This window comes from Grampus griseus (assembly GCF_964374135.1).
Source record: "Grampus griseus genome assembly, chromosome: 8".
In the NCBI taxonomy this organism is placed as follows: domain Eukaryota; kingdom Metazoa; phylum Chordata; class Mammalia; order Artiodactyla; family Delphinidae; genus Grampus; species Grampus griseus.
This window is the reverse complement of record NC_139002.1, coordinates 10,809,673-10,837,150: the sequence shown is the minus strand read 5'-3', so window position 1 is coordinate 10,837,150 and position 27,478 is coordinate 10,809,673. Positions and strand designations below refer to the sequence as shown.

Genomic DNA, 27,478 nt, shown 5'->3' with positions numbered 1-27,478 from the left:
TTAAAATTATTTTTAGAAAAGAAAACCAAGGAATCAAAACAGAAGAAGAAAGGCAATCGTTGATTATTTGTTAATTTGTATTCATAAGAGCCATTATATGGGATCATCTTGTTCCTAAAGCTTCTGATCCCAGCAGGCAGAACTCCCCTCCCTCCCTCCAGGCTCGCCCAGCACTCGGCTAGTTCTCCTAGAACAGCGTTAGTGTGCCCTGCACATCTCCCTGTTGAACTGCATTTACACAGCTTCAGTCCTCTAAAATTCTCAAGATTGGTTATGCTAAATAAGTACATTTTTCTGGATTATTGAGAGCTTATCCCTTGAAATTTTAAACATTTTAATATTTTGGATAAAAATCTTTGTAAAATATATTACCTGACTTTTACCTTTCTAGTATTTATTAAACTGATCTATTTTATGAGTTTTTTTAAATTAATCATTATGAAAATTAATCATGCTTGCTCTAATACCGTGATTCTCACACAGGGTTTTCAGCTATGTGGTTGCTTCTTGCCTACACCAAAGGACCCCAGGTGGCTCTGGGTCTTTTTGAACATCTCTTATGTTACTTCTGTTCCTTTACTTGCTGGTACTGTCCTTTCTTTCTGTCCTCAGAGTGCCCTTCTCTCCTCATTCCTAATTTACTGCTCCTAATTTAACATATAAGTGAAGGAGCCAGACATTTAAACTTGTTAGAGTTATAAGAGTAACCACACTTTCCGGCTATCCAAGACAATTTCAGGCCATACCTATTGTCTTATTTATTAATAGCATCTTTTTTAAAATTCTTGAATGTATTCTGGATTTTAATAATAAGTTATTTAATCATCCTAGTTATGTGCCACATATGAGCATATCTCTAGAAAAAGACCTGACGGGCTATACTTATCTACTCTCCATTCAAGTGCTGAAGTGTAAGGCATTGTGGCTTTTCCTCAATGTATACTGAGCATCTATTAGGTGTCATGGGCACAACTAGTCCTTGGTCTCTCAGAGCTTATAGTACAGTGAGGAGATGACAGAACCATTAACAGCTAATGATAAGTCAGTGCCATGCAGTGTCGGTACAAAGACAGAATCATGCACTTGGGTGCCTTGTGGCCACAGACCAAGGGCTGTTCCTCTAGCGCAGGGTTTGTCAACCTCAGCACTACTGACATTTTTAACTGGATAATTTTTTGTTGTGGAGGCAGTCCTGTGTATTGTGGGATGTTTAACAGCGTCCCTGGCCTTTACCCACTAGATGCCAGTAGCACTCCCCTAAGTCATGACAATAGAAAATGTCTCCAGACATTGCCAAATGTTCTCTGGTGGACAGAACCACCCTGGGTTGAGAACTACCCTATTACTATTTTGATCATTTTTTGACGTGTTTTTCTCATTCTTCTTTGTGTTTTAGTTAGTTCAGCATCAGATTGCCAGTTTGATTCTGAACAGATGACATATGCAAAAGCACTTTGCAAACCCCGGGAAGTTGTTAATCATATGTAAATTATCATCATTATTACCATAATAATAATGCACTTTACAGCTTTATTTTGTTCATATGCATGCACCCTATAGTCCTTAAGAATTCTGCAGAACAGTGTATCTCTGTGCTGCTTATTAAACCACCGTCTCTCCGCTTCGAACGCACTCATGCACTCTGCTGTCATACGGGGGCAACTTCTGCAAACCTCATTTCTCCTTGGCCAGTCACTCCTTGTTAGGCTCTGCCAGTAGGGGGCGGTAGAGGGACACTACACAGCTTGAAAAGGAAAAGGGACTGTTCCTCCCCTGCTCTTTCCTCTCAGAGTCGTCCTGACATATTTCTTCACCCCCGCAGCTCAGCCTGTTTCAGTAGCAGCAGTTGGCGCCAGTTTTCCTAGTGCTCCCAGAACCAGCTTCATCACACCTCTTAAAGACACCAGCACTCATCACCTTGGAATTTCCTCCTCTTCCCAGCACTGGCCCCTTTCTTCCAGCTTCTAAATGTTGATCGTTACAAATTCTTCTCTGTGTTCCCCTAGAAATAGGGGGGCGGGTAATTGTTTCCTGTAGCTACTATTCCCAGGATACCTGGGCTCCCTTTGCTACTTTTCAGTCAATAAATCTTCATATTAAATTATTTCCATTAAAATAACTGTTGGGCTTCCCTGGTGGCGCAGTGGTTGAGAGTCTGCCTGCCGATGTAGGGGACACGGGTTCGTGCCCCGGTCCGGGAAGATCCCACATGCCGCAGAGCGGCTAGACCCGTGAGCCACGGCCGCTGAGCCTGCACGTCCGGAGCCTGTGCTCCGCAACGGGAGAGGCCACAACAGTGAGAGGCCCGTGTACCGCAAAAACAAACAAACAAACAAACAAAAACTGCTGTGGCTTCTGTCTCCTGATTGGACCCTGACTGCCACCTGTGTTTATTATTCCAGCCTTTAGTGACTCTGAGTAAGAATAATCAGGACAGCCATTCCAGAAGAGGAAGGAGGAAAATCAAGTTCAGGGTATTCCATCCTCTGTGCGTGACTAGTCTCTGCAAGTAGCTGCTGGATTGGTGGATTCCTGACTCACACAAACCACTCATTTTCAGACAAGCAGAATAAACTCTTTTCTGGATAACGCAGAAAATGCTTGAAGAGTCTGAAGAACCATAGCAACGATTTCCACAGACCAGTAATGAGACAGTCAAAAAGTGTGAATGACTTAGCTCTGATTATATAACATATCCTGTTAGCTGCTATGAGGAGTAAATCCTTCTGCGTGGAGTTTGTTTGCAGTTGCTCTGATGTTAACTGTATAACATGCTGGACAGAATAACATCAACGCTTTCAGCAACCTTGCTTTCATTTCTTCAAGTAACATTGAGGTCCTGTTGTATACTCACAAGGTCCCTGCTGTCAAAAAAGTTTTTTTTAAAAATCTAACTCTAATAAAAAGCAGAAAAAAAATGGTAAACTTGGACTTCCCTGGTGGCAGAGTGGTTAAGAATCCGCCTGCCAATGCAGGGGACACGGGTTTGAGCCCTGGTCCGGGAAGATCCTACATGCCGCGGAGCAACTAAGCCCATGTGCCACAACTACTGAAGCCCACATGCCTAGAGCCCGGCTCTGCAACAAGAGAAGCCACCACAGTCAGAAGCCCACACACCACAACGAAGAGTAGCCCCCGCTCGCCACAACTAGAGAAAGCCCACGCGCAGCAACGAAGATCCAACGCAGCCAAAACAAACGAACAAACGAACAAACAAAAACCTGTTACTCATTGTTTTAAAAATGGTAAAACTGAGTACTAAAGATATTTTCCAATGCTCCACGTTTCCTGTCATTAATGAGACAACTGGTATTGAAGAATTCTTGCCTCTTTGAATACAGTAACTCAAATCTATTTGTGGTTTCAATGCTGTGTTAATATGAACATAATTCCCAACCATTCCTTCCTTTACTCTTCTTTGAAGATTTTTTAATAGTGTGATATTCTACACATACATAAATGTATAGCTTAATGAATTATAATAAAATGAATATCTATGTAACCAGCATTAAAAGTCACGAAATACGATCTCAAAGGCTATTTACAATGGCCAAGACATGGAAGCAACCAAAATGTCCATCACAGAGGAAGGGATAAAGAAGATGTGGTAGGGCTTCCCTGGTGGCGCAGTGGTTGAGAGTCCGCCTGCCGATGCAAGGGACACGGGTTTGTGCCCTGGTCCAGGCAGATCCCACATGCCGCGGAGCGGCTGGGCCCGTGAGCCATGGCCGCTGAGCCTGCGCGTCCGGAGCCTGTGCTCCGCAACGGGAGAGGCCACAACAGTGAGAGGCCCGCGTAACACACAAACACACACACAAAAAAGAATATGTGGTACATATATACAATGGAACATTACTCAACCACAAAAAAGAATGAATTAATGCCATTTGCAGCAACATGGATGGGCCTAGAGATTATCATACTAAGTGAAGTAAGTCAGACAGAGAAAGACAAATATCATATGATATCACTTATACATGGAATCTACAAAGATGACACTAATGAACTTATTTACAAAACAGAAATAGACTCACAGACTTAGAAAACAAATTTATGGGGAATTCCCTGGAGGTCCAGTGGTTAGGACTCGGTGTTTTCACTGCCAGGGCCAGGGTTTAATGCCTGATCGGGGAACTAAGATCCCACAAGCCATGTGGTGCGGCCAAAAGAAAAAAAAAAAAAAGAAAAAGGAAAACAAACTTATGGTTACCAAAGGGGAATGGTGGTGGGGAGGGATAAATTAGGAGTTTGGGAGTAACATATACACTCTACTATATATAAAATAGACCAACAACAAGGACCTACTGTGTAGCACAGGAAACTATATTCAATATTTTGTAAGAACCTATATGGGAAAAAAATCTGGAAAAGAATACATATATATATATACACAACTGAATCACTTTGCTGTATGCCTGAAACTAACACAACATTGTAAATCAACTATACTTCAATTAATAAATTAATTAAAGAAAAATGCCACTAATAAAAAAAGTTATTTCCAAATCAGTCAGAGGCCTCTTAAGTCAATTCCAACTATATTTATTTCAATAAAATAAGGGAAGGTGGAAGAAAATTACGTTAAGTTTTTATAATGAAATTTGACCAGTAAATTAATAAATCACTATTGAACCAAAAGTCAAAGGTGACAGCAAATAGATATTTTTAAAAATAATACCATCAACCACAAGCATATGAAACAAAACTAGGATGTAGCTTGAATCAGTCACGCATCCCTGAGTCATAATCAAATCAAATACAGCAAGCAATGTTGTAGGGTTCAATTATTTTACCATAATAAAGGTTTTTTGGGCCTCTCACTGCTGTGGCCTCTCCCACTGTGGAGCACAGGCTCCGGGCGCACAGGCTCAGCGGCCATGGCTCGCTCCGTGGCATGTGAGATCTTCCCGGACCGGGGAACGAACCCGTGTCCCCTGCAACGGCAGGCGGACTCTCAACCACTGCGCCACCAGGGAAGCCCCATAATAAAGGTTTTAATTCCCTTGTCAAAAAAAATCTAACTCTAATAAAAAGCAGAATAAAAAATGGTAAAACTGAGTACTCAAGATTTTTCCAATTCTCTGTGTTTCCGATCATTAATGAGACAACTGATATTGAAGAATTCCTGCCTCTCTGAAGTCAGTTATTCAAATCTATTTGTGGTTTTAATGCTGTGTTAATATGAATATAATTCCTAACCCTTCCTTTCTTTACACTTCTTTGAAGATTTTTAAAATAGTGCAATATTCTACACGTACATAAATGTATAGCTTAATGAACTGTTATAAAATGAATATCTATGTAACCACCATTAAAAGTCAGGAAATACAATCTCAAAGGCACTCTTCCCTAAAAATCCCCACCCTGCCCTGCCCATCAGAACTGACCACAATCCTAACTTTATGAGAACCACTACTTTGGTTTTGTTTTCATAGTTTTCTTTACTAAGTATGCATCCATAAACATAATACAGTTTAATTTTGCCTTTATAAATATTTATATACAAAATTATTTGGTTTTTTTTAAACTCAATATTATCAATATATTTTTAAGTTGCCTCTGTATCATTGCACACAGCTGTGTTTCATTCATTTTCGCTATTGTATCGTAGGTCAGTATACGGAATACTACAGTTTAATTAACTATTCTATTGTTGATGGACATTTCAGTTCGGGTGCCCAGAAGCACACACAGCTGTGGAGTAAATACCTAAAGGTGAAATTGCTGAACCATAGGGTGTACACATTCTAGCTAATGTCAAGCCATTTTCCAAAGTGTCTGCAAGGCCTCACACTCCCGTCTGCAGTATATGGGGGGGGGGGGGTCTTTGCTCTCCCCTCCTCTCCAACCCTGGGCGCTGTCAGATATGTTAACGCATGCCCAACTGGTGAGTATGGAGCTATATCCACGGTGGTCTTAATGTATCCGCTTCTGATTAACGAATTAAGCACCTTTTCAATCAACAACAGACAGTTACCGGCCACTGGGTTTCTTTTGGGACACTCCTGTTCAAGTCATTTGCCCAATTCTTTAACTGGATTCTTTGCCTTCCTAACTGGTTCTTCACATTTCCTGGCAGTATGTGTTGCAAATATCTCTTCCCACTCGGCGCCCTGTCTTTCCTTGCATTACAACTTTGGAAAAGCCAGTGTGACCTGCGTGCAGCTTCTTCGAGAGCTCCCGGGGTCCTGGGAGCGCTCCCCTGGCCATCCTCATCACAACCGTTCCCACCGTCTCCACCAGAACAAGACTGGGCACCGAGTGATCGGGAGGCTGGAGCCTGGACCGCACCGGCCCCGCCCCCCGGTGCGGCCCCACCCACGGCCGTGCTGGCCGAGCCGCGCGGGGTGGGTCCTGTTGGCCCCGGTCTCCAGGGCAGCGCCGGGCGACGCGGGGCGGGACTGGGAGGCGCCGGGCAGCCGGGCTGCGGAGGCGCTGAGGATGAGGGCCCACCGGGGTCGCGGCAGCCAGGAGCACCGGGCAGGTGACAGGAGGGGTGGGCGGTGCGCCAGAGGAGGGGATTGGGAGGGGTGGGACTCGGAGTGGGGACGGCAGGAAACCTCTCGAGGAAACTGGATCTGGACGGGGCGAACTCAAAGGAGCCCGCGCCGGGGAGCACTTGGGACCGAGGCGGGAAGGGCAGACGGTGGCCGAGGCAGGGACGGGGCCCAGGTGGCCGGGGTCTGGAAAGACTTTGGCGCCCAGACTCCCAGAACAGCCCTAGCGTGGGTTGATTAGACCGGTCCAGGGCATCAGAACCACCGGACCCATCACTTCCTGGGCCTTAAAATGCTCCTGGTTGCCCAGTCTTGTCCATCGGAGAAAAGAGGGGTGGAGAAAATAAACCCAACTCCCCTTTGGGCAGCTTCGGGCTTGTTCCAAAACAGGGCACCTTTTCCTCTACCACTCATCTTGGTAGGTGAGTCCTTAAAGCAGGGCTCCTTTTCACCTACAGAAGGAAATGTGTTTCTCCCAGTACTAATGGGCTAGGCCCAAGGTCTTGAAGGGACCCCTAGGGAATTAGCCGTTTCTTAGTGCCACCGGTTTATCCCTGTCTGTCTTATTTAGGAGATGCGTCAGCCCCTCTTGGTCAGAAATTTCAGTGAGAAACTTTGTGCCACTAGGCAGCCACATTCGCTACATTTAAAAGGCCCACTTTTAATTTATTTCAGCTATCAGCTTTTCCTACTTTAATCCCATGCTTTCATAAAGTCACACCTTCCACAGACGACCCAGCTTGGATGGTATCTGCCTTTGCTCTCTTCATAATCTCCCAAACTTCATTAATGACAAAAATTATATCTTCTTCTATGGACATTTTTAATTGATTAACTCCAAGAAATCCTAGTCCATGTATGTAAAAGAGAAATTGAAGGGACTGAATTATTTCATGAAGGAGCAATTCCAAATTGAAATATAATGATTATTTTAAGTTTTCTTTAAGATCCCAAGTACAGTGACTTGAACTCTTAAAGTAAGACTGGTGTTTATTACAAACTGTTTCAGTTAAAATGTGTTAGTATTTGAGGGATTTGACACTTTCTAAAAATATCCTAAAAGCAACAGTTGATCTGCTTATCAAAATTAAAATAATACGGTAGAATGAAATTCGTATTTTTAAAATAAGAGAATTAATACAGCAAACTGGTCTGTGCAGTTTGACAATAATATGTTAGTCTACCAACAGGGGGAACTTTGAATTAAAAAGAAAACCATAGATATTTAAATATCAGATGTATTTAAGTATGAATGTTACCTTTGGTCTGTTTTGTTTGTTAAGGTGCTTTCCTCCAAGGAGTTGAGGATGTTCCTTGGAAATATTAGCAACAAGGTCAACTAGGACTAGCAAGAAGGTCGTGTTATTTAATTAAAGAGAGGATTTGCCCAAAGAACAAGAGAAAGCCATTGAAACAAATTTTACAGTAATCTCTGATGAGAAAGGTTGTTTCTGTTACCTGACCTACAGAAAAACAACAACAACAACAACAAAAACAGCATAAAGGCAGTGAGATGGAAGACAGAGCAAATAGAAATGCCAAGTAGAGATGAAAGGAAGCACATCCAAAAACATCATTTCCTTTCAATCCTATCTGAACTCAAAGCATCCTTTCCGTAAACCATCTCGTGGGTCTTTATGACAGCCCTTTGAGACAGGGAGGGCTCACTTGGAATCATACTCTTAAGCTAGTTACAAGGGACCCGAGCTGTTATTCAGGCCAATCTTTCACCCACCCAGCATTCCCCAGAACTGCATTCCATTCAGGTAGGTGGACACCCAGCCTCTGCTATGAATCACTGAATGGCAGAATTCACAAGGCCACCAAATCTTTTGTTGAACAGTTTTAATCATTATCATGGGTTTTTCGTTTTTTCCTCTGAGCTGAGGTTGATCTCTATGTAATGTCCACCTAAATTACACATTCCTACCTAACAGCAATCTGGATATCAAAAAATCTTCCAAATGATAGAGTCAGCCAATATAGGTTTAGGAGCAAAACAGCTTCCATCAGTTTTACAGTTCCAACTGTGGAAACCATACTCTACTTCTCTCCCCCTCCTTTATTTTCCAAAAGGCAGACCCTGAACCTGTTTTACTCTGTCCATAAATACTACTGAACATGGCATATTTATATCAGTGCCCTCGGTCTTGGAAATAAGGCATTGAAGTACTGTCCCTGATTAGCCATTTCGCTTTGTCCGGGCTTATCTGTAACAGGCCCTTGGAAGCTCAAAAAAGGAATCCAGTCATTTAATTTTCTCAATAAAGCTGCATTTGATTACTCAGACTGTTCATGAGCTCTACATCAGATGTGTTTCTGTAGAGAGAAAAACATAATAGTTTTTCCAACAGACCTTTCTCATACACACAAAAGGGGGCATACAAAAGCCTGCAGGTAATAACAAGTTTCTCTTACTTAATTTTTTGATTAACATTGGAATTAAAGAGATTTCAGTAGTCACAGAGTAACATAAATATAATTTTTTTAGGCAAATTCTTTTGCGAACCACGACTTTAAACATTCAGCCAGCTGCTGCCATCCACAAGAGTATCCCTGTTCATTTTTGTATTTTCTCAAGATGATTCATCGTAAATTAATACCCAAGCGCTCTATTCTGTCTCCTGTTCATCACACCAACTTAAAGGTCCAGTCCACAGAGCCACCTTTTAAGAAAGAAGACTTACATTTGATTTCAAGAGACTCCTTGGAATCTGATTCAGAAAGCGTCACTCAAGAGATCAAGTCCCCGTCTAAACTTGAAGACCAAATTCAGGACAACGACATGGAGCCTGACAGCTTAGAGGAGGAGAACTTGAGTGAGACGGAAGAGGAAGCAAGCAGAAAAGCAGCTCAGAGAAACCTCCATACCCAAGATGCTGGTGCGAAGAACAGGTAAGGAATTGGCTTGTGTAAGAAAACAGTGGGTTCCGAAAGGCATTGTTACATAATTACTGGTACTGTCCCAAGTGAAAGTTAGGACAGGCTCTCGGTTTTCGTTTTTTTGTTTTTTTGTTTTTTTTTTTATATTGGAGTATAGTTGATTTACAATGTTGTGTTAGTTTCAGGTGTACAACAAAGTGATTCAGTTATACATGTATCTGTTCTTTTTCAGATTCTTTTCTCATATAGGTTATTACAGAATATTGAGTAGTGTTCCCTGTACAGTAGGTCCTTGTTGATTATGTTTTATACATAGTAGGGTGTACATGTTAATCGCAATCTCCTAATTTATCCGTCTCCCCAGCCTTTCCCCTTTGATAACCATAAGTTTATTTTTTAAGTCTGTGAGTCTGTTTCTGGACAGGCTGTTGGAATGAGCACCTTTGTAGTGTGTGTGAGACAGGTCTCCAAGCAGCTAACCACAGCTCGGAGCCAAGATTTTTGTCACATTCATTTCTCTTTTTTAAAAAAACGCATAAGATGAGAATAGTTATTAATAATAAGGGCATTTGCCTTTCTTATGCTCATTTCCTGTCCATATTCCAAGTATCCCCACTGCTGTGACCTCACCCTGGAGAAATCCACGAAAGCCTGGTCTAGCAAATACCATGACTTGGAGCCGGGTGGCCTTGAGTTGGTCCAGGCACTGCCGTTTAGTGTATAATTTGAAATAAGTCCCTTCAGTCTTTCTCATCTGTCAAATGAGCCAGCCTGCTTCTCTCACAGGATTGCCATCACTGTCAGTAGAGTACGTTCTGGGGGTAGAAGCCTACCTGAGCTAGGAGAGGTCTACCTTCCTGGGCTTATATAATCACATAAAGATTTAATTTCTAATAATCAGTACTTATGGGGTATTAACTTTAGGCTAGAAGCCACCAAAACATCTAAGAGGATTTAAATGAGTACAATCTTACTCAGTTTTCATGAAAATATAAATGATATGCTAGAGTACTGAAGTTAAAAGCTATTGATTAGACAGGGGTCTTGGGATGGTGGTAAAGTACAGAGCATCTGAAGCAGACCATATGGGTTGGAACTGTGCCGCTGACTAGCTGTGTGACCTTGGCCAAGCCCGATTAAACTCTCTGTGCCTCAGTTCCTCCTCAGTAAAAATGGGATAGTAATAATAGTTACCTCACAGACTTACAGTGAGGCTAAAATAAGTCTATGTATACATATATAAAAAGTGCTTCAAACAGTGACTATAAGTTCTATATGTGTTAGATGTTTTTTTAATTAGGGTTAAAGTAAATTGAGGAAAGTTTATTGGAAGGCCTAGAACTTGGGCAGGGAGGGTTTTGGAGACTAGGTAAGATTTGGGAAAAAAAGAATAAAATTAGAATGAATGTGTGTGGCACATTGAGCCCCACTTGATGGCAGAGGATTTGTTCTGAGTGTAGGGAAAGTAGACAGAGGAGGGGCCTGCTGACGGGGACTGTCGTGGAGTGCCCCCAGCCCATGCCACGCGTAGGACGTGGAACACAGAACTCAGATGACGTGTCCCAAGAATGCAGTCACAGCGAAGACTTGTGTGGAGCCAGAATGAGAGCCCAGCCCTGAGTCTTTTTCTTCTTCTTTCCCTCTTTCTCTCTTTCACTGGAAATGTCAAGTTGAATCGAGCTCATTTGCTCCTTAGGGGATCTCACAGCACAGTACAGTAAATCCCCTACATACGAACCTTCAAGTTGCAAACTTTCAAGGATGCGAATGTATCATAACCCTATTACAGTACAGTACTCTACAGCCGATTGTGTTAGTTGGGCACCTAGGCTAACTTTGTTGGACTTAAGAACAAATTGGACTTAACGAACGCGCTCTTCGTACGTCCACTGTATAAGTGATAAATGCTATAACTGAGGTGCAGCCATAGAGCTGGGGGGCAAAAGAGGGGCTTAGGAAGGCTTTAACCAGCCAGCCGCCCCTGACTGGACTGGGTTGGGCCACCTGGAGGAGAAAATGCAGGTTCTTGGGGAGAGCAGTGAGATGAAGCAGTGTTCAAGGAAGATTATTCTGCAAGCTGGTGCATTATGAATTAGAGGGTAAAAACACAGTGGACAAAGAGACTACCAGATGGTAATAATTACAATGACAACAATAACAGTAATGACGTCGCTTTTGAAAGACCATCTCTTTTGAAGAATTTCACTCAATTCTTCATTGTAATCGGGCAAGAAAGTGCTGCTATTCCCATTTACAGATTAGGAAGATGAAGCTGGCAGAGATAAAGTCACCCAACGTCAGAGTGCTTTGTTATTGATGTTGAGGTGTTTTTTAAAATACTTTTTATTTTATTTATGTATTTTGGCTGCGCCGTGCGGCTTGCAGGATCTTAGTTCCCCGACCAGGGATTGAACCCCAGCCACAGCAGTGAAAGCACGAAAGCGCCGAGTCCTAAGCACTGGACCGCCAGGAAACTCCCTGAGTTTTTTTAATCAAGAAAAAATTCTAACCTACAGAAAAGTACAGAGAAAAATACCATCTCACCCTTATTGCCATGTTTGTTTCAGATATATATTTTAAAACATAAAATGCTAGATAGTTTCCTGGATCCCCTTCTCAAATCCATCCCCGTCTTCCTCTCAGAGATAACCAATACATCAATACATACTCTTTTTTTTTTTTTTTTTGACTGCGCCACACGTTATGGGGGATCTTAGTTCCCCGACCAGGGATCAAACCTTCGCCCCCTGCAGTGGAAGCACAGAGTCTTAATCACTGGACTGCCAGGGAAGTCCCAACCCACATATACTCTTATATGAGTATATATCCTTCGTAGCAATCTTTTATTCATTTACTTCATAGGTAATTTATGAATTAATTACTTCATAGGTAATTCTTTATGTTTATAAAGAACTGATAGGACTTGGTGACAGTTTAGAACTGGGGTTGGAAGGAACAAGAAAAGGCACAGATTACTTTAAGGTTCTAACAACAATAGCATTTATAGAATGCTCGTCCCGAGCCCATCCCTGTGCCAAACGCTTTACATGTATCACCTCATTTAATCCTTACGGCAGCCTCAACAGGTGGACACTATAATGCTCCCATCTTGTAGACTGCAAATGAGGCTTAAAGAAACCAGTTATGTTATACCCATTTATTCCACCGGGTGGGTGGTGGAACAGAAAACTCCTGCAGTACGACTCTATGCTTTAAACCAGGGGTCCCCAACCCCGGGGCCGCACAGCAGGAGGTGAGCGGCGGGCCAGCGAATGAAGCTTCATCTGCTGCCCCCCATCGCTCCCCATGACTCGCATTACCGCCTGAACCACACCCCTCCCCAACCCCCACCCCCGTCCATGGAAAAATTGTCTTCCACGAAACCGGTCCCTGGTGCCAAAAAGGCTGGGGACCTTTAAACCATGTTTGTATTGTAGCTCTAATCTAGGAGAGTCACAGTCTCCTAGGTAATAAATGGTACTTTTATTTACTACGGGGGTGGGAGGGGCATCGGAAAAGAAATATCTTTTGTGGTGGATAGGTATTCTTGTCTGTACTTTTACGATGAAGAAACCAAGGCAAAGGATCCATTACATGACCTCATTTCTCCAATGTCGAGTTTTTCCTCTTTGAGTGGGGCTCAGAGACCTGACTTTAACTTTGCTTTTGACCCAAGGACAATGTAAATACCTCTCAGGATATTTCAAAATAAAAAAACCATACTTACAAAGTCAAAAGCATCATTAGGGCCTTGGCCTTCTGATTCAGAGATCCTTAAATAATGGTATTTTCCTTGGACGGATTTGCCTTGGAAATCCTTAATGATAGACTATAATCCCCAGGGTTAGAATGGGTTACAGCCCTAGTCATTGCTTGGCTGTACAGTGCTTCATACACTGAACATTTACAGGACCAGTTCTGTACTACAAAGGAAAGCTGAACTGAAGCATGTAGCCAAGTAATGCCTAAAAACATCCTTCAGGCGAGTGTTTTGTTACTGGCCCCTTTTCTCTGCCTCACTTTAGCCTTGGAAACCTTTCTTAGGTGTATTGTTACTTGGATCTGAGTAGTTTACTAGCCATGAAATAGACAAATTGATCTCAGGCTCTCAGTATGAAATTCAAGAAGACTTTCATTTCTGTCAGGTAGATGGCATTCTGGGAATTGTAGTTCAAAATAATTAGTCAAAGCCTTGCCTTAAGACGGAAGAAGATCTCTTTCTTCTTGCTTTTATGGGCAACCGTTTTAAAAGCTGCCTGACAAAATCACTTGAGCCCTACTCTTGTGTTTTGATGTTACTAGAAGCTCCTCAAAGCAATTACTCCCTTGTTCCTCAGCAAAGTCAAGCCACAGTTCGATGTATATGGATTAGAGAAAACCTTTTACTTAATGGAAATTGGAGCAGCATTGACTGCAGTGAATGAATCAAGAGTGGAAAGAGGATCTTCATATGATAATCCTTCAACCCCACTCCAGAACTAGCCCCATGACACTCGGCACTCAGAAGAAAGAGATCAATGTAATTCCTAGAGCATTAGAGATAACCTCTTCAGCTCTGGGGCCTTCTGAAACCTCATATGTTAAAGAAAAAGAAAACCAGAAAGCAGCAGTACAGTAACTAGTATATGTGTTTGATAAGGTCTTATTTACAAAAATACTTCAATCTAATTAGCTACCATTTGTAGGACTATTTGCTTGATATATATTATCTCATTTATCCTTACAAGAGGCTCTTAGATATCGACATTATTATCCCCATTTTGCAGATTAGGAACCAAGGCTCTGAAAGTTGTGTAGGTGTACGTAGCCACTAAGTGGCAGAGCCAGAAATTTAACTGAATGAACTCTCTTTTAACATCAAGATCTGAGCCTCTAATTATAAGTATCTAGATAGGTGATCAAGGGCTGATCTGATAAAGGATTCAGTTTTGCTCTCTAGCAAAAATGAAAGGTGTAACGACTTCAATATGGACTAAACTGAGGCCAGATTAAAATATGCATGTAAAATTATAAATTTTAGTAAAGTAATACAAATGTATAAAGGATCCTGTGCCCTCAGAATACTATAAATATTAATGGCATTTTACTCTGGGCAGTAAGGTCATAGAGCCTGTATTCCTCAGCAGCTCTCCTGGGAAACGGAATGTTTTCATTCATTGAGATCTCTCTCATCACCTGGGAAGTGTAGCCTTCACAAAAGATCCCACGTTCTGTCTCATAAACCACCGTGTGCCAGAAATTACTGGGTGGGAGACAGGCACAGTAAGGTATTCTTAGTTGAACTGAATTTCAGAATTGTCTGAAGGTAAGAAAAGGACTCAGGAATAATCATCTTCATTTTTATGGTGGTATATAATTTTTCCTCTCAAACACTTTCATATATAGTTGACTCTTGAACAAAATGGATTTGAACTGAGCGGGTTCACTCATAGAAGGGTGTCTTTCAATAAATAGTACTGCAGTAGTAGAAAATCCACAATTGGTTGAATTAGCGGATGTGGATCCGTGGATACAGAGGGCCGGCTCTGGGACTTGAGCACCTGTGGAATTTGGTATCCCCTGCCTGTCCTGGACCCAGTAGCTCGCAGATACCAAGGGGCCACTGTATGTTGTTTCTGCTTAATAATACAAGAATCAAGTGAAATATTGAATGATGATTTCTAGGACTTCAGTAGCAGTATGGGATAAGCAAAACAGAAAGTGGGTAAAGGGAGACTTAGTAAAAACTAAAACTCAGTATTTTAATTTCCCCGACTGTTTTGTAGGACACATTGGATATATTTAAGCTGAGGGGAGATTACTTCCTCTCATAAGTGTTGTAGAGTTTTGTTTTGTTTTGTTTTTTTGCTCTGGTTGGGAGAGTAAATGTGACACTTGAGGCTAGATCTAATATTCTAGTATAACCAAGAACATTCTGAGAGCTTCCAGGAGTCAACTCTCATTCCTGTTAGTTTCTAGCAGCATTCATCCGTGTTGATTTATACTGTTTTGATTAGGTAGATTTTCAATTTAAGGCCATTGGCTGGCCAACCTCTTTCAAACACATTCTACTATATACCAAATTCTAGGTATTTGGGGATAGCTACTAGCGTTTTGGTAATTTATTTCTGATCACATGGGTATAGTCATAGCAGAGAGGTGACTTGTCTTGCTGTCTTTTTTTATATAAATTTATTTATTTTTGGCTGCATTGGGTCTTCGTTGCTGCGTGCGGGCTTTCTCTAGTTGCGGCGAGCGGGAGCTACTCTTCGTTGACGTGCCCAGGTTTCTCACTGTGGTGGCTTCAGTAGTTGTGGCACACAGGCTCAGTAGTTGTGGCACGCGGGCTCAGTAGCTGTGGCATGGGCTGTAGGTGTGCAGGCTCGGTAGTTGTGGTGCACAGGCTTCAGTAGTTGTGGCTCGCGGGCTCTAGAGCACAGGCTCAGTAGTTGTGGCGCACAGGCTTAGTTGCTCCGCGGCATGGATCTTCCCAGACCAGGGCTCGAACCCTTGTCCCCTGCATTGGCAGGCGGATTCTTAACCACTGCGCCACCAGGGAAGTCCCATCATTGCTGTTTTATGCTCACTTGCTCACAAACTGTGCAGCAGTCAAACCCTGATGCACTCCTCAGAGCAGGCATGGTGCCATCGTGACAGACAAGCAGAGGAGGGAGTAAGGCGTGTGCCTGGGCATGAATTGTGTCTACCAGAGGCACAGTCCCCACCAGAAATGCTAAAGCCACTGTGACTCCTGGGATTTTATTGCCCTCGGAGATGACCACGAGTTCCTTTCTAGCTTATTTCCAAATGGGGATGCATTACTGTGTTAAAATACGTAAATAAATAGTGAGTTTGAAACCTCAAAAAGTGTAATTTAAATTTACATCACCTGCAATCCTGCAGGTTTATCAAGAGGATTAGGAAGGTTGTAACCAAGTAACTAAGGAGATAGTTTAATTCACGACCTCCACTGTATTCCTCTGTTTCTACTCCCTGACAAATGTGGAAACGTAGAAATCTTTGGTTACTATAATTTTTTAATGGATTGAATTTAAAATAAATGTTTTTTTCCCCAACACTTACATACATTGCTGAGTTTCGCATGATAGGTCCAATTCAGTTTGAAAATTAGTGAATTCTGAGAGCTGTGAGGACTCTTAAAGGTCAGTCTATTCCTTATTGTAAAAGGAGACACCTGAGGCCTGGAGTGGATAACAGATTCACCCAAGTTCACACAGTGGCAAAATCTGGACCAGGACCCAGGTGTCAAGACCTGTCTAGTGCTTTTTCCCATGAAGTCACAGCTACCTGGAAATTCTGTTGCTGTAAATATCTGGCATTTAAAATACAAAAGACTCTATCTAAAGACAGTGTATGCACCTGGAGATGTTGTAAATCTGGGTCCCTGGCTTTTAGCCATTGTTTCTGGAGAAAGAAAAGAATATCCAAGCCTTCCACAGAAAATGTCTGGCTTGAGCACTGTAAACTCTCACTGAACGAGGGGAATCATGTTTCTAAATAGGTTCTGTGTCATACAGCATTTCCCTTGTGAAGATGCAGCCTTTGTTTCACATAAGATAATCTTAATTAGAAACGAGGTACTAGAATTTTACATTGCAATTACTAACACGCCCTCTTAAGATAATTTATTTTCATTTAACACTCAGATTGTCCTTGAATCAAGACTGGCACTAATAAGAACTTGGGGCAAATATCTGGTTATTTTGCAGCCATAAACCTGTTGTCAAAAAGAAAAAAAAAGGGACTTTAGTTGGAATTATCTAAACTCTATAATTGCGGTAAATAAAATTCACCAGCTAACAATCCAGTCCCTTCACTTGAGTGTGTTTCTAAAGACAGTCTTTGGCCTTCGGTTCATTAAACTACTTTTCTTCTATTAAGATGTTTAATATTTTTAGCAGAATAAATGCCTGCATTAAATGAAATTTTCTGGGCTGTAAATAGCCTCCCCAAAGCATTTCAATACACTTGTGGAACCATTTTATTTCATACTTGCAAAAGTGATTTTTTAATCCTTTGGATTTATTTACTTAAAAGCTGTTGATAAAAAGATTAAGATGAACACAGAACTCAGAAATCCTTGGAAACAATTGTCAGTTTTATAGCTCCTTAAAGAAGCATTAAAAACTTTACACTTAAAAATAAAAAACACAAAAAACACAAAAAACACTTTACACTTAAACAAAAATTGAATTTGCTGTTCATATGCATAAAAGATTTAATGGCATATAAATTGGGAATAATTGTTCTGTTTAAAAGGATTAAATTAAACCTAAATCAATAATAACATGTGCAGTTTCAATTTAACTGCCTACTTAAAGTGGCAAATAAATAACTGCTAAATGATTAATAGCAATGCTTTTATTCACCTCCTCGACAGGCAAAATGGCCAGTTATTGAATATTTTCCTGTGAGTGCAAAGGATGTTCATTGTACTAGAAACATGCTCTAATTTTAGTAATTTTTTGATTGAATACTAAACTGAATATGAGGCTCTTCGTCAAATGGAGATTTGATTTTATTTGGACTGAAGTTGTCCCAGTCATGCTCAAATATGGTCCATTAGAGCCAGCAGATAGGATGGCATATGCATATGAAACCACCCTCCCCTTCCTCTCTGCATCCATTTCTAACCTGGGCATCTGAACGGCAGACCTGGCATCTGTTGTCTGAACAGCAACAAAAGCATTGTATACTCATTGTCTGTATAACCTTCCTATCAAATGGGGAGGAAATGAGGTATGTGTTTTGTGTGCACAAGATTACTGATGAAGGAGCACTTCACACGCATTTTGTTCCAGTGTGTTGACCTGGACCACACAACACAATTGAGCTTCTCCGCACACAAGCTCAGAACAATGGGGTTCTTTAGTATCATGTTCTATTTCAACCATTAGATTTGTTTCTGTGAAGTATTACAGCTTTCCATGCTCGATAGTTTGCAAAACATAAACTCCCATTTGTCTCAACACATGGTTTCCATCAGAAAGGGAAGAAAGGGGGATGTTTTAAGATAATCATGGCAGGTGTACACGGTACAGTGTCATTAAAGCTCTTAGAAGAGCCACACTTTCCGATTCTCATCTTGTAAATACACATTATTAGAGTGTCTCTTCAAACGATCGGTTCAAAAGCATCTTTCGCAGCCAGAGCAGCTCATTATGTCTGATTTGTTTCAAACCCTTCTGTATTTTCCAGGTTTCACTTAAAATGTCCGTCTTCCCCAGGGCGTGTGAGATTGCTTCCGCGGGCATCTAAGCATGGCAATTTGTCGAGGCTGGAAATTACGGCTCTTTCTGAAGGTCTAAAGTAATTGAATTCTCCCAGTTTTATCTTCCTCATCATCTTCCAGCAGTTCTTAAAATATCTCATCATGTGGAAACACTGACATTTCTTAATCCCATTTCCTAAATTATAGTTCAAACAGATTCTCCATGCTGCCTAGGTCGTGGTAAAAAAAAAAATTGGATTTTTAAAGATAAGTGTTCATTCTTTCAGGCCACTAACGTCCCACTTAGTGCGTCACGAGACAACTTTGTGTCCTGGAAATAACTTAAGCCCTAGGGAGAGAAGAATCCCTTGAGATCCATCAGGAGGAAGCATAGTACACACCAGTGTTGTGTCCTGGTGACAGAACACAACACACAGCAAGCAAAGACCAGTGATGGAGCTCGTTGGCATGTGCTTTTATAACCGGCCCTTCCTGGGACCTTCCTTACTCCATGCCAAGAACATAGTTCTAAACACATATACGTATATATATGTGCTTAATACTCTCAACGACTATGAGGTAGGCACTATGATTTTTTTTTTAGGTAGGTACTATTATTATCCTCATTTTATTGATGAGGAGCTGAAGCACAGAAAAGAACAATAACTTGCCCACACTCCCACGGTAACTGGTGGCACCAGGAATTGAGCACAGGCAGTCTGATTCTAGGACCCTCGTCCTTTGACTTTCTACGGTACCATTTCTCAGAACCAAAATATTCCATATCATTTATTCCATGAGACTGAGGGGTGTCTATAGCCCTGACTGTGGACATCATGCCATCATCAACTAATGCTAGTTAAGTCTGGTGACCAGTGTGAGTGCCAGTCTTCTTAGTATAACTGCAGAGACGGAAGTCAGAGACTCCATTTCCTTCCATCATCAAAGACTACCTAGTTGTTAAAAAGAGTGGGCATTCCTCGCTTATCGACTCTTGTGAGTTCATCATAGGATCACAGAACAAGAGAGTTGGAATGAACTTTGAGATATCATCTAGCAGTTGGATCTGGAAATAAGAGGTCAACATATTTTCATTGATAAACAAGGTCTGTCCTCCTAGTTTAAATGCCCATAACATTCTGTACTTCTGTACTGTTGGTGCATAAGATCCGTCCGCCTGTCTTCCTCACTCAGCAGCCAGTCCATCCGCCTGTTTCTGTTTCCCTCACCGCTCACCTCCAGTGCCTAGGACTTGGGGAGCCACTCAGTACATATTTGTTGACTGGCCAACTGACTGACCGATCGATTCACTAACTCCCCTAAGGCAGGCCCTGCAACAACACCTGCTTCACCACCACCTCTGGGATTGGCTGTGTGATACAGGGCGAGTTACTGGACAGGAGCCAGATCCCAGGGCCAACTGCCAGGGTCTATATCCTGGCTGCACCACGTATTAGCTCTGTGACCTTGGAAAAGTGACAGAAGCCTGTTTCTTCATCTATTAAATGGGCATAATAATAGTACCTCCCCATAGGGTTGCCATAAGGAGAAAACTAGAGATTCACTGTAAGCCTTCCCTAGATCAGCACATAGTAAGTAGTGTGTGCTATGTGCTATCTTCCCAAAGCCAGCACTCTACAACCCACCCAGAAAAGCAGCAAGACAGTGGGCTCCAATAACGTGTTACTTTTAAAGGTTGCCAACCCCTGCTCTAAATAGTGCAGAGGACAGGGCTACCTGTTCTAAAACTTTGCCCCCAAAAACCATATGGCCTCTGTACATAATCCTTTCCAAAAACCTCACTTTGCCTATCCAAAAGTATTTGTCTTACTATAACATCTTTGCTAATTAAATGATTTTTACTTAATTAAATAAATCCAAACTCTCAAGTTAATGTAGTTAAGCCAAACCCCTCACAGAGTTTACAAAGCCCTTCAAGATTTCACCTCTGCTTAACCCTGAGTTCTAATCCTCCCACCTTCCCTTTTTTTTTTATTTTTATTTTTATTTTTTTTTCTGTACCCGGGCCTCTCACTGTTGTGGCCTCTCCCGCTGCGGAGCGCAGGCTCCAGACACACAGGCTCAGCGGCCATGGCTCACGGGCCCAGCCGCTCCGCGGCATGTGGGATCTTCCCGGACCGGGGCACGAACCTGTGTCCCCTGCATCGGCAGGCGGACTCTCAACCACTGCACTACCAGGGAAGCCCCCACCTTCCCTTTTATCCACGTAGAATTTGTTCTTTGAAAGCCCCACGTTCTCTTTCCCCTCCATTCCTTTTTACGTGTTGTTTCCTCAGCCTGGCTTACACTTCCTGCCCTTCTTAGCCTTCGGTCTCAGCTAAGCCATCACTTCCTTCAGAAAGCTGCCCTTTCCCCCAAGATGGGATTGGATGTCCCTCCTGAGCCCTGATGGCCACTCATCACTCTAATCACAAATAGCTCATTTCCTGGTCTGTATCCCCCACTAGGCTGTGGGCTCACCACTGTATCCCCCTAACTTAGTATGTGCTCAATAAATACAGAATCAGTGAACGAGCAAATGCATGAGGAAAGTTAAATTCTGTCAAATCAAGTGAATGAATGAACGAGGAGAGTTAGGCTCACATTTTCCTTTCAATATATCATAGATATGGGAAATGGCATGTTTCTTCATTTCAAAAAATCTTTATATCTTTATTTACTTGAAGATGTACTTTCATCTTTTCTTCCCCATCTAAACAACCACTGCTGAACCTTATACTTAATGCAGCACAAGATAAGCCCTAAAATCATTCACTGATTTGGTCCAATGCAGGAAGTTTTTCTGCATGTTTAGATTCTAATTTACTGTTGTTGGTTTTTTTTTAATATCTAAATAAAAATAAAATAAATATCTAATGCCCAGTTATTGATGGAAGCATCACTTGTTGCCTCTTCTGCCCATAGCACAGGGTAGAGGTTAGGGAAGGAAGGATAACCCTCTGTCCCTGCTGCCCAGGACCTTAACCAGGTGAGAAGATGCGGTTGCCATAGTGAAAAGTGAAATAAGCACAAATACAGAACATGAAGTAAGCTATATTGTCTCATTTTGATTTTATGCAACCTTGAGAAATAAACAGAACAAATATAATTGATCCCTACTTACAGATGACAGAAACCAGCTCGGAGGTGACATGATTTGCCAGCTGATGCACAGATAGGTAGTGGCAAACCCAGAACTTAAGCCCAGGTCTGTCCAGTCCCAAATCTAGATTATGCCCTGCTGGCCCCCTCCCTGCCCCTGGGACACTACATGCCCAGTGACCCTTGGAGCCAAGTGAAAGGCAGGGCCCCAAACTCCTGTAAGTTCACATGAGGGGACATCACACGGAGAAACCTCCTCAAAGCCTCAGAGGCAGGCAGCCCTGTGGAGTTTCGGGAGCGGGGAGTTGCACGGTTTGATGTCAATTTCCTCACAAACGCGGACCATCTCCATTCAGGCACTTTGCTGGAGGAGAATATCATTTTTCTTCCCTTGGTGGAAAAGGAAGAGAAGCCTATCCCAAGAAGTCTTCTGTCTTAATATGCAAACTAAAAATTCAAAGTGACAAGGGGAATTCCCTGGCAGTCCAGCGGTTAGGACTCAGCGCTTTCACTGCCGTGGCCCGGGTTCAATCCCCAGTCGGGGAACTAAGATCCCATCCCGCAAGCCTCGCAGCGCAGCCAAAAAAAAAAAAAAAAAAGACACTAAAAATTCAAAGTGACAATTAAGCAAGACACAGGAGTTGGGGCTTTCTGCTCTAGTTTTTGCTTTACATCAAATCAAAGAACTCTAGGTCCACATTAAGAAGACGAAATTAACATTAGGGGCACCATTAGTTTGTTTACCCAGCATAAAATTATGTCCTCTATAAACGGGAATATCAAATAGCATAAAAAGCCCAGATGATTTACATTTTCTTTTTGATTAGAGGATTGCATCTACTGTACCAAGGAAGGAAAATCTCTCCCATTTAGCTTTTGAAGATCAAAGCAGCCATTAAATATGCCATATTACCAGCGTTTTTTTTTTCTTTTTTGGTTAAGACTAGGAGGTACTTTGCAAATTGTGATCGTCATAGAGAAAAGGGAGGACTTTATTTGGGGTCATATGTACTGATGACAGACCAGTTCACTCCCCTCGGGCTGGACCCTGTGCTTAACCTTTTATTCAGATAGGGCTGTCTACAGCTTAAAGCTCACACTGACCTGTCTACTGAGTTTTGTGTACATAGACTTGACCAAGAGAGTACAAACTGAGAGCTTTCAGAGGCACCATCTGATTCCAAAAGTTAGGGGTCTTTCTGTAGCACATTTGATAAAATCTACAAAGACGAAATGAAGTCACAAGTAAAAATCACTGATACAGGAGGATGAACCTATGTAGGTATTCAGTTGGGATAAGTCTTGCTTTCCTCCCACGAATGGCTCAGACTGAGTCGTTGTTCAGGCAACAGTCGAATTTCCCTTCCCAGATAAACAGCTACATGTGTAGATCACTAGCTAAGTGTGAAATCCATTTTATCTTCAGCAGCTTGGTACTTATTCAACTTATGGTGTGTCTTAAGTAACAGCATTCTTTGCATCAAGGCCATTTACTGGTTTAACATTATAGACATTTGTTTTCCAGCATATATAAATTAACCATCCCCCATTTTTTTAAAATCACTGAATTGTACACTTGATTTTTTTAAATTTTAAAAATAAATTTATTTATTTATTTTTGGCTGCGTTGGATCTTCGTTGCTGTGCACAGGCTTTGTCTAGTTGCAGCCAGTGGGGGTTACTCTTCATTGGGGTGCAGGGGCTTCTCATTGCGGTGGCTTCTCTTGTTGTGGGGCACGGGCTTTAGGCATGTGGGCTCAGTAGCTGTGGCTCGCGGGCTCTAGAGCACAGGCTCAGTAGTTGTGGCGCACGGGCTTAGTTGCTCTGCAGCACGTGGGATCTTCCCGGACCAGGACTCGAACCCGTGTCCCCTGCATTGGCAGGCAGATTCATAACCACTGCACCACCAAGGAAGTCCCCATCCCCCATTTTGATTCCATATTTCAATGAACTTAGATAATTATGACTGTTTGCCCTTATGTGTAGTGTGTAGGTCTAATTTGAGCCTGGGATGTGTCTTTCCCATGTAGATGGTAAAAGGAAAATTGTAGGAGAAAGATGGAGATTGATTTTGAATAAGATGATCAGCTAAAGAGAACGAGTAAATCTGTTTGGATAAAGGACTTGACATTTCTTTTCTGCTTTGGGCAGTCAACAACCCATAGAAGACAAATACTCAGACCTGCGCTATGACCCAAATTGGAAGAGGAAAAAAGAGGAGGGGAAGTTGTTGGCTGTGGAAGCACTGCCAGAGTCTGTGGACAGCTCTGCAGAAAATCTGACTTTGAATCCACTTTACCCTTCCAAGGAGACTTCGATGGAACTCTCAGGGGGGAAAGGTGAACAGAAGAAGAGCCCACCGAGCACAGCCTCCTTACTTGGGAGTGAATTTTTAAGCCCAAACTACGAACATGGTGCCCATCGCAGCGGGCCATTTTCAGTGCTGAGCAGCAGTGACCCGGAGGAGAAGTCCAGCAACCTCTCTCAGTACTTGAAGAGTTCAAGTTCACAGAGTGAGGTATTCCTGCCGGGATCACACGGCCCTCGGCGAAGGAAGTCCAAACAGTATTTTGTGGAAAAAAACAAACTGACTTTGGGATTACGCACTCCGAAAACGGACTCTTATCTTCAACTTCACAATAAAAAAAGGCGGGAAACTCACCCAGAACAGGTATGTAGCAGCTACCTAAAAATCCCTTCTGAGCACTAGACTGGAATTTGCCTTTGTTTGAAACGGCTAGGTATCACTTCCTCTGGGATGGTGACGTCATTGTAACCACCTGGCTGAGTAAAATGAACTCCGTGTCCCTCGCCCCTCTTTGAAGAATCAAGGGAATTATCCCACAAAGTCTTAAGAGCAAAATAAAAGCCGTCAATGGCTTACAGTGCTGTAATTCAATTATTATATTCCAAATGTTTCTATTCAAGGAACCGTAGAATTTTCTTTTTAACTGTATGCTCCATTAGATAAAATACAGGGCTGAGAGTTTGATTCCCTATGTTAGTTGCCTTGTTCCCACTAAGGCACTGGTTTTCAACCCTATTAAATTCCTCCAGTACATTGGAGGTGCAATGACACACTCATATCAATAACAGCAGCTCACTTACAGAAGTGATTCTCAACTTAGATTCTGTGTACATATTGGGTGGTGGTGCAAGGAGGGCAGGATACAACATGAGTATTTTTCTTTTATTATCCAGTCGATCCTATTATCTTTCTATTATCTTTCCAACTTCCATTGATAATCACTGTACCGTCTTTTATCCTGTGCAAATGATGTGATACCATTACAAACTTTAGTCTCCCCATCTATAAAATTGGAATAATAATAAGTGCCGTCCCTTTCTCATCTGATCGTTTTGAGGGTATATTCTATCCCAGATGATGGATTCAAAACCTGTTGGAAGGGGGCTTCCCTGGTGGCACAGTGGTTGAGAGTCCGCCTGCCGATGCAGGGGACACGGGTTCGTGCCCCGGTCTGAGAAGTTCCCACATGCCGCGGAGCGGCTGGGCCCGTGAGACATGGCCGCTGAGCCTGCGCGTCCGGAGCCTGTGCTCCTCAACGGGAAAAGCCACACCAGTAAGAGGCCCGCCTACCGCAAAAAAAAAAAAAACTCAAAAACAAAACAAAACAAAACAAAACAAAAAAAACCTGTTGGAGGACTTCCCTGGTGGTCCAGTGGTTAAGACACCCCGCTTCCACTGCAGGGGGCACAGGTTCGATCCCTGGTGGGGGAACTAAGATCCTGCATGCTGTGCGGCACGGCCAAAAAACAGAAAAAAAAAAAAAAAGCCTGTTGGAGCCAGTAAACTTAGTTCTATTTCATGGGTGCACATAAAGATCACATCTGCCCACTTCCTAGTTGACATGTTCGTGAACATGGGAAAACTGGCTGGATCAGTGCATCCACCACCCTTATTGAGGAGACAACTTGAAATTCATCACCCACTAATGTGGGATCATTTTCAAATATGAAGGAGAGGTTATTACATTAAATAGGCATGCCCTTAGACCTCCCCCAAAGTCAAACTGATGCTGCATAGAGTACTCTCACCTGTTCTAACCTGTAAGTATTTCCTGATAGAACAAGAGGGGTGAGGTGGGTGAACATTTGTGATTTTTTCTTCTTAACTGAGAAACTCCTTATATGGTCTTAAAAGATTATGTCACATCCTTGCCTTTGTAACTAATAATAAAACAAAGGAATGGGTGTGTATATTTAGTTGATTATCAAAATGAATACTTAGCTGACTTCAAACAGAATTTTTAACATTTTTGACTCAGTTTTAGTTGTTAATGTACTTTTCCATAAAACTTCTGTGAAATTTTGAATTTTGCTTGGTTGCTCATTTTAAAATATAAATTCTGTGAAAAATGTTTATAGCCAATAATTTCTCCTAGACTAGGGCAATATTTTGCCTTTATTTTTAAATGTGTTCTCAAAAGAGAAGAGGCAAATAGTGAGGCCAGAAAAATTAGTTATATCTCTAATAATAAAAGTGAAAAAAGATTTACTATAAACTCTTTAATTGATTTTGTAATTGCTAATTTTTCTTAATAGTTATAACTTAATTTACAAACAATATCATGGTGTGTTGCCAGTGATTCCATAGCATAATTTTCTTCTCATTATGCCAAGGAGGAAACTTTAAAGCATTTTAGGCTTGCCCAGTCTTTAAGCTTGTGAATTATTCTTTGAAGTGGCCATTGACCTTGTCCACCACTTTCTCCAGGTTCAAATGTTTAAGGGCTGATTGCTAATTATATCCAAAATTGTTTCTTCACCATTTTCCAACCTATATTTCCTTCATTTTACTCCTATTCTTTTAAAAAAGAATACAAATTAGTTTGACCTTACAATGATAGAATGATAGGTATAACTTGTTTATTGAATTATAGTCAGTAGCGTGGAATGTGTTCCCTTCAAATCATTATTTATATATGCAGTATGTACAGGTTTTTCTACCAGTGCAGATTATATGTCCCCTGATGGGCAAGAACTATGCACCGTATTTATTTTTAATCTTCATGGTAATTAGCCTAACACATTGTAAGGGCTCAGTAAGTACATGGGAAATGCAACGCATCTGTCTTCCATCACCTCCAAACTATTTACCATCTCCTTCTCTTTACTGTGATTTGAAGTTTATGTGGGAGAAACGGTGTTTCTAGAGCAGTGGTTTGAAATTCTGGCTGGATATTAGATTCATCAGAGAAAAAAACCCAAAGTGATTCTCAGCTCTACCCAGACCAGTTTACATATCTGGGTGAGATCCCAAGCATTAGTATTTTTTTTTAAAGATCCTCAAGCGGTTCTAACATGAAGCCAGGTTTGAGAAGCATTGCTCCAGACTAGAGCAGTGGCTTTTGTCCTTGGCTTCACATTGGAATCACCTGGAAAATGAAAAGAATACTGGTTCCTTGGCCTGCAGCCCTGAAACTCTAATTTAAGTCATCTGGGGTACACTGTAAGCATGGGGAGCTTTCAAAGCTCCCCAGGTATTCCTCGTGTTTCATTAAGACTGATCTAGAGCAGTGATTCTCAAACATCAGAATCATCGGGAGGGCATGTTCCTGGACCTAACCCAAGGATTTCTGATTCAGTAGGGGTAGGGTAGGGCCCAGGGATTTGAATTTTCTACATGGTTCCAGGGGACGCCACTTCTGCTACCAGGCCAACACTTTAAGAACCACTGATCCTTTTTTCCCTCAAACTTTAAGATACTCATGAATGCCCTGAGGATCTCGTTAAAATACAGATTTTGATCCAGTAAATCTGGGGT

General features: G+C 41.9%; 1 protein-coding gene across 5 annotated transcripts in view; it reads left to right on the top strand.

The window, feature by feature from the left end:
- Positions 1 to 9,078: 9,078 nt before the first annotated feature.
- Positions 9,079 to 27,478, top strand: part of JHY (junctional cadherin complex regulator) — a gene marked incomplete at both ends in the record, with an annotated part of 63,550 nt that continues 45,150 nt past the window's right edge. For all 5 annotated transcript variants that reach the window (XM_082660635.1, XM_082660633.1, XM_082660634.1 and 2 more), the window contains 2 exons: positions 9,079 to 9,392; positions 23,845 to 24,364. In XM_082660635.1, the coding sequence (XP_082516761.1) occupies positions 9,079 to 9,392; positions 23,845 to 24,364 (834 nt within the window). The remainder of the gene's footprint in view (positions 9,393 to 23,844; positions 24,365 to 27,478) is intronic.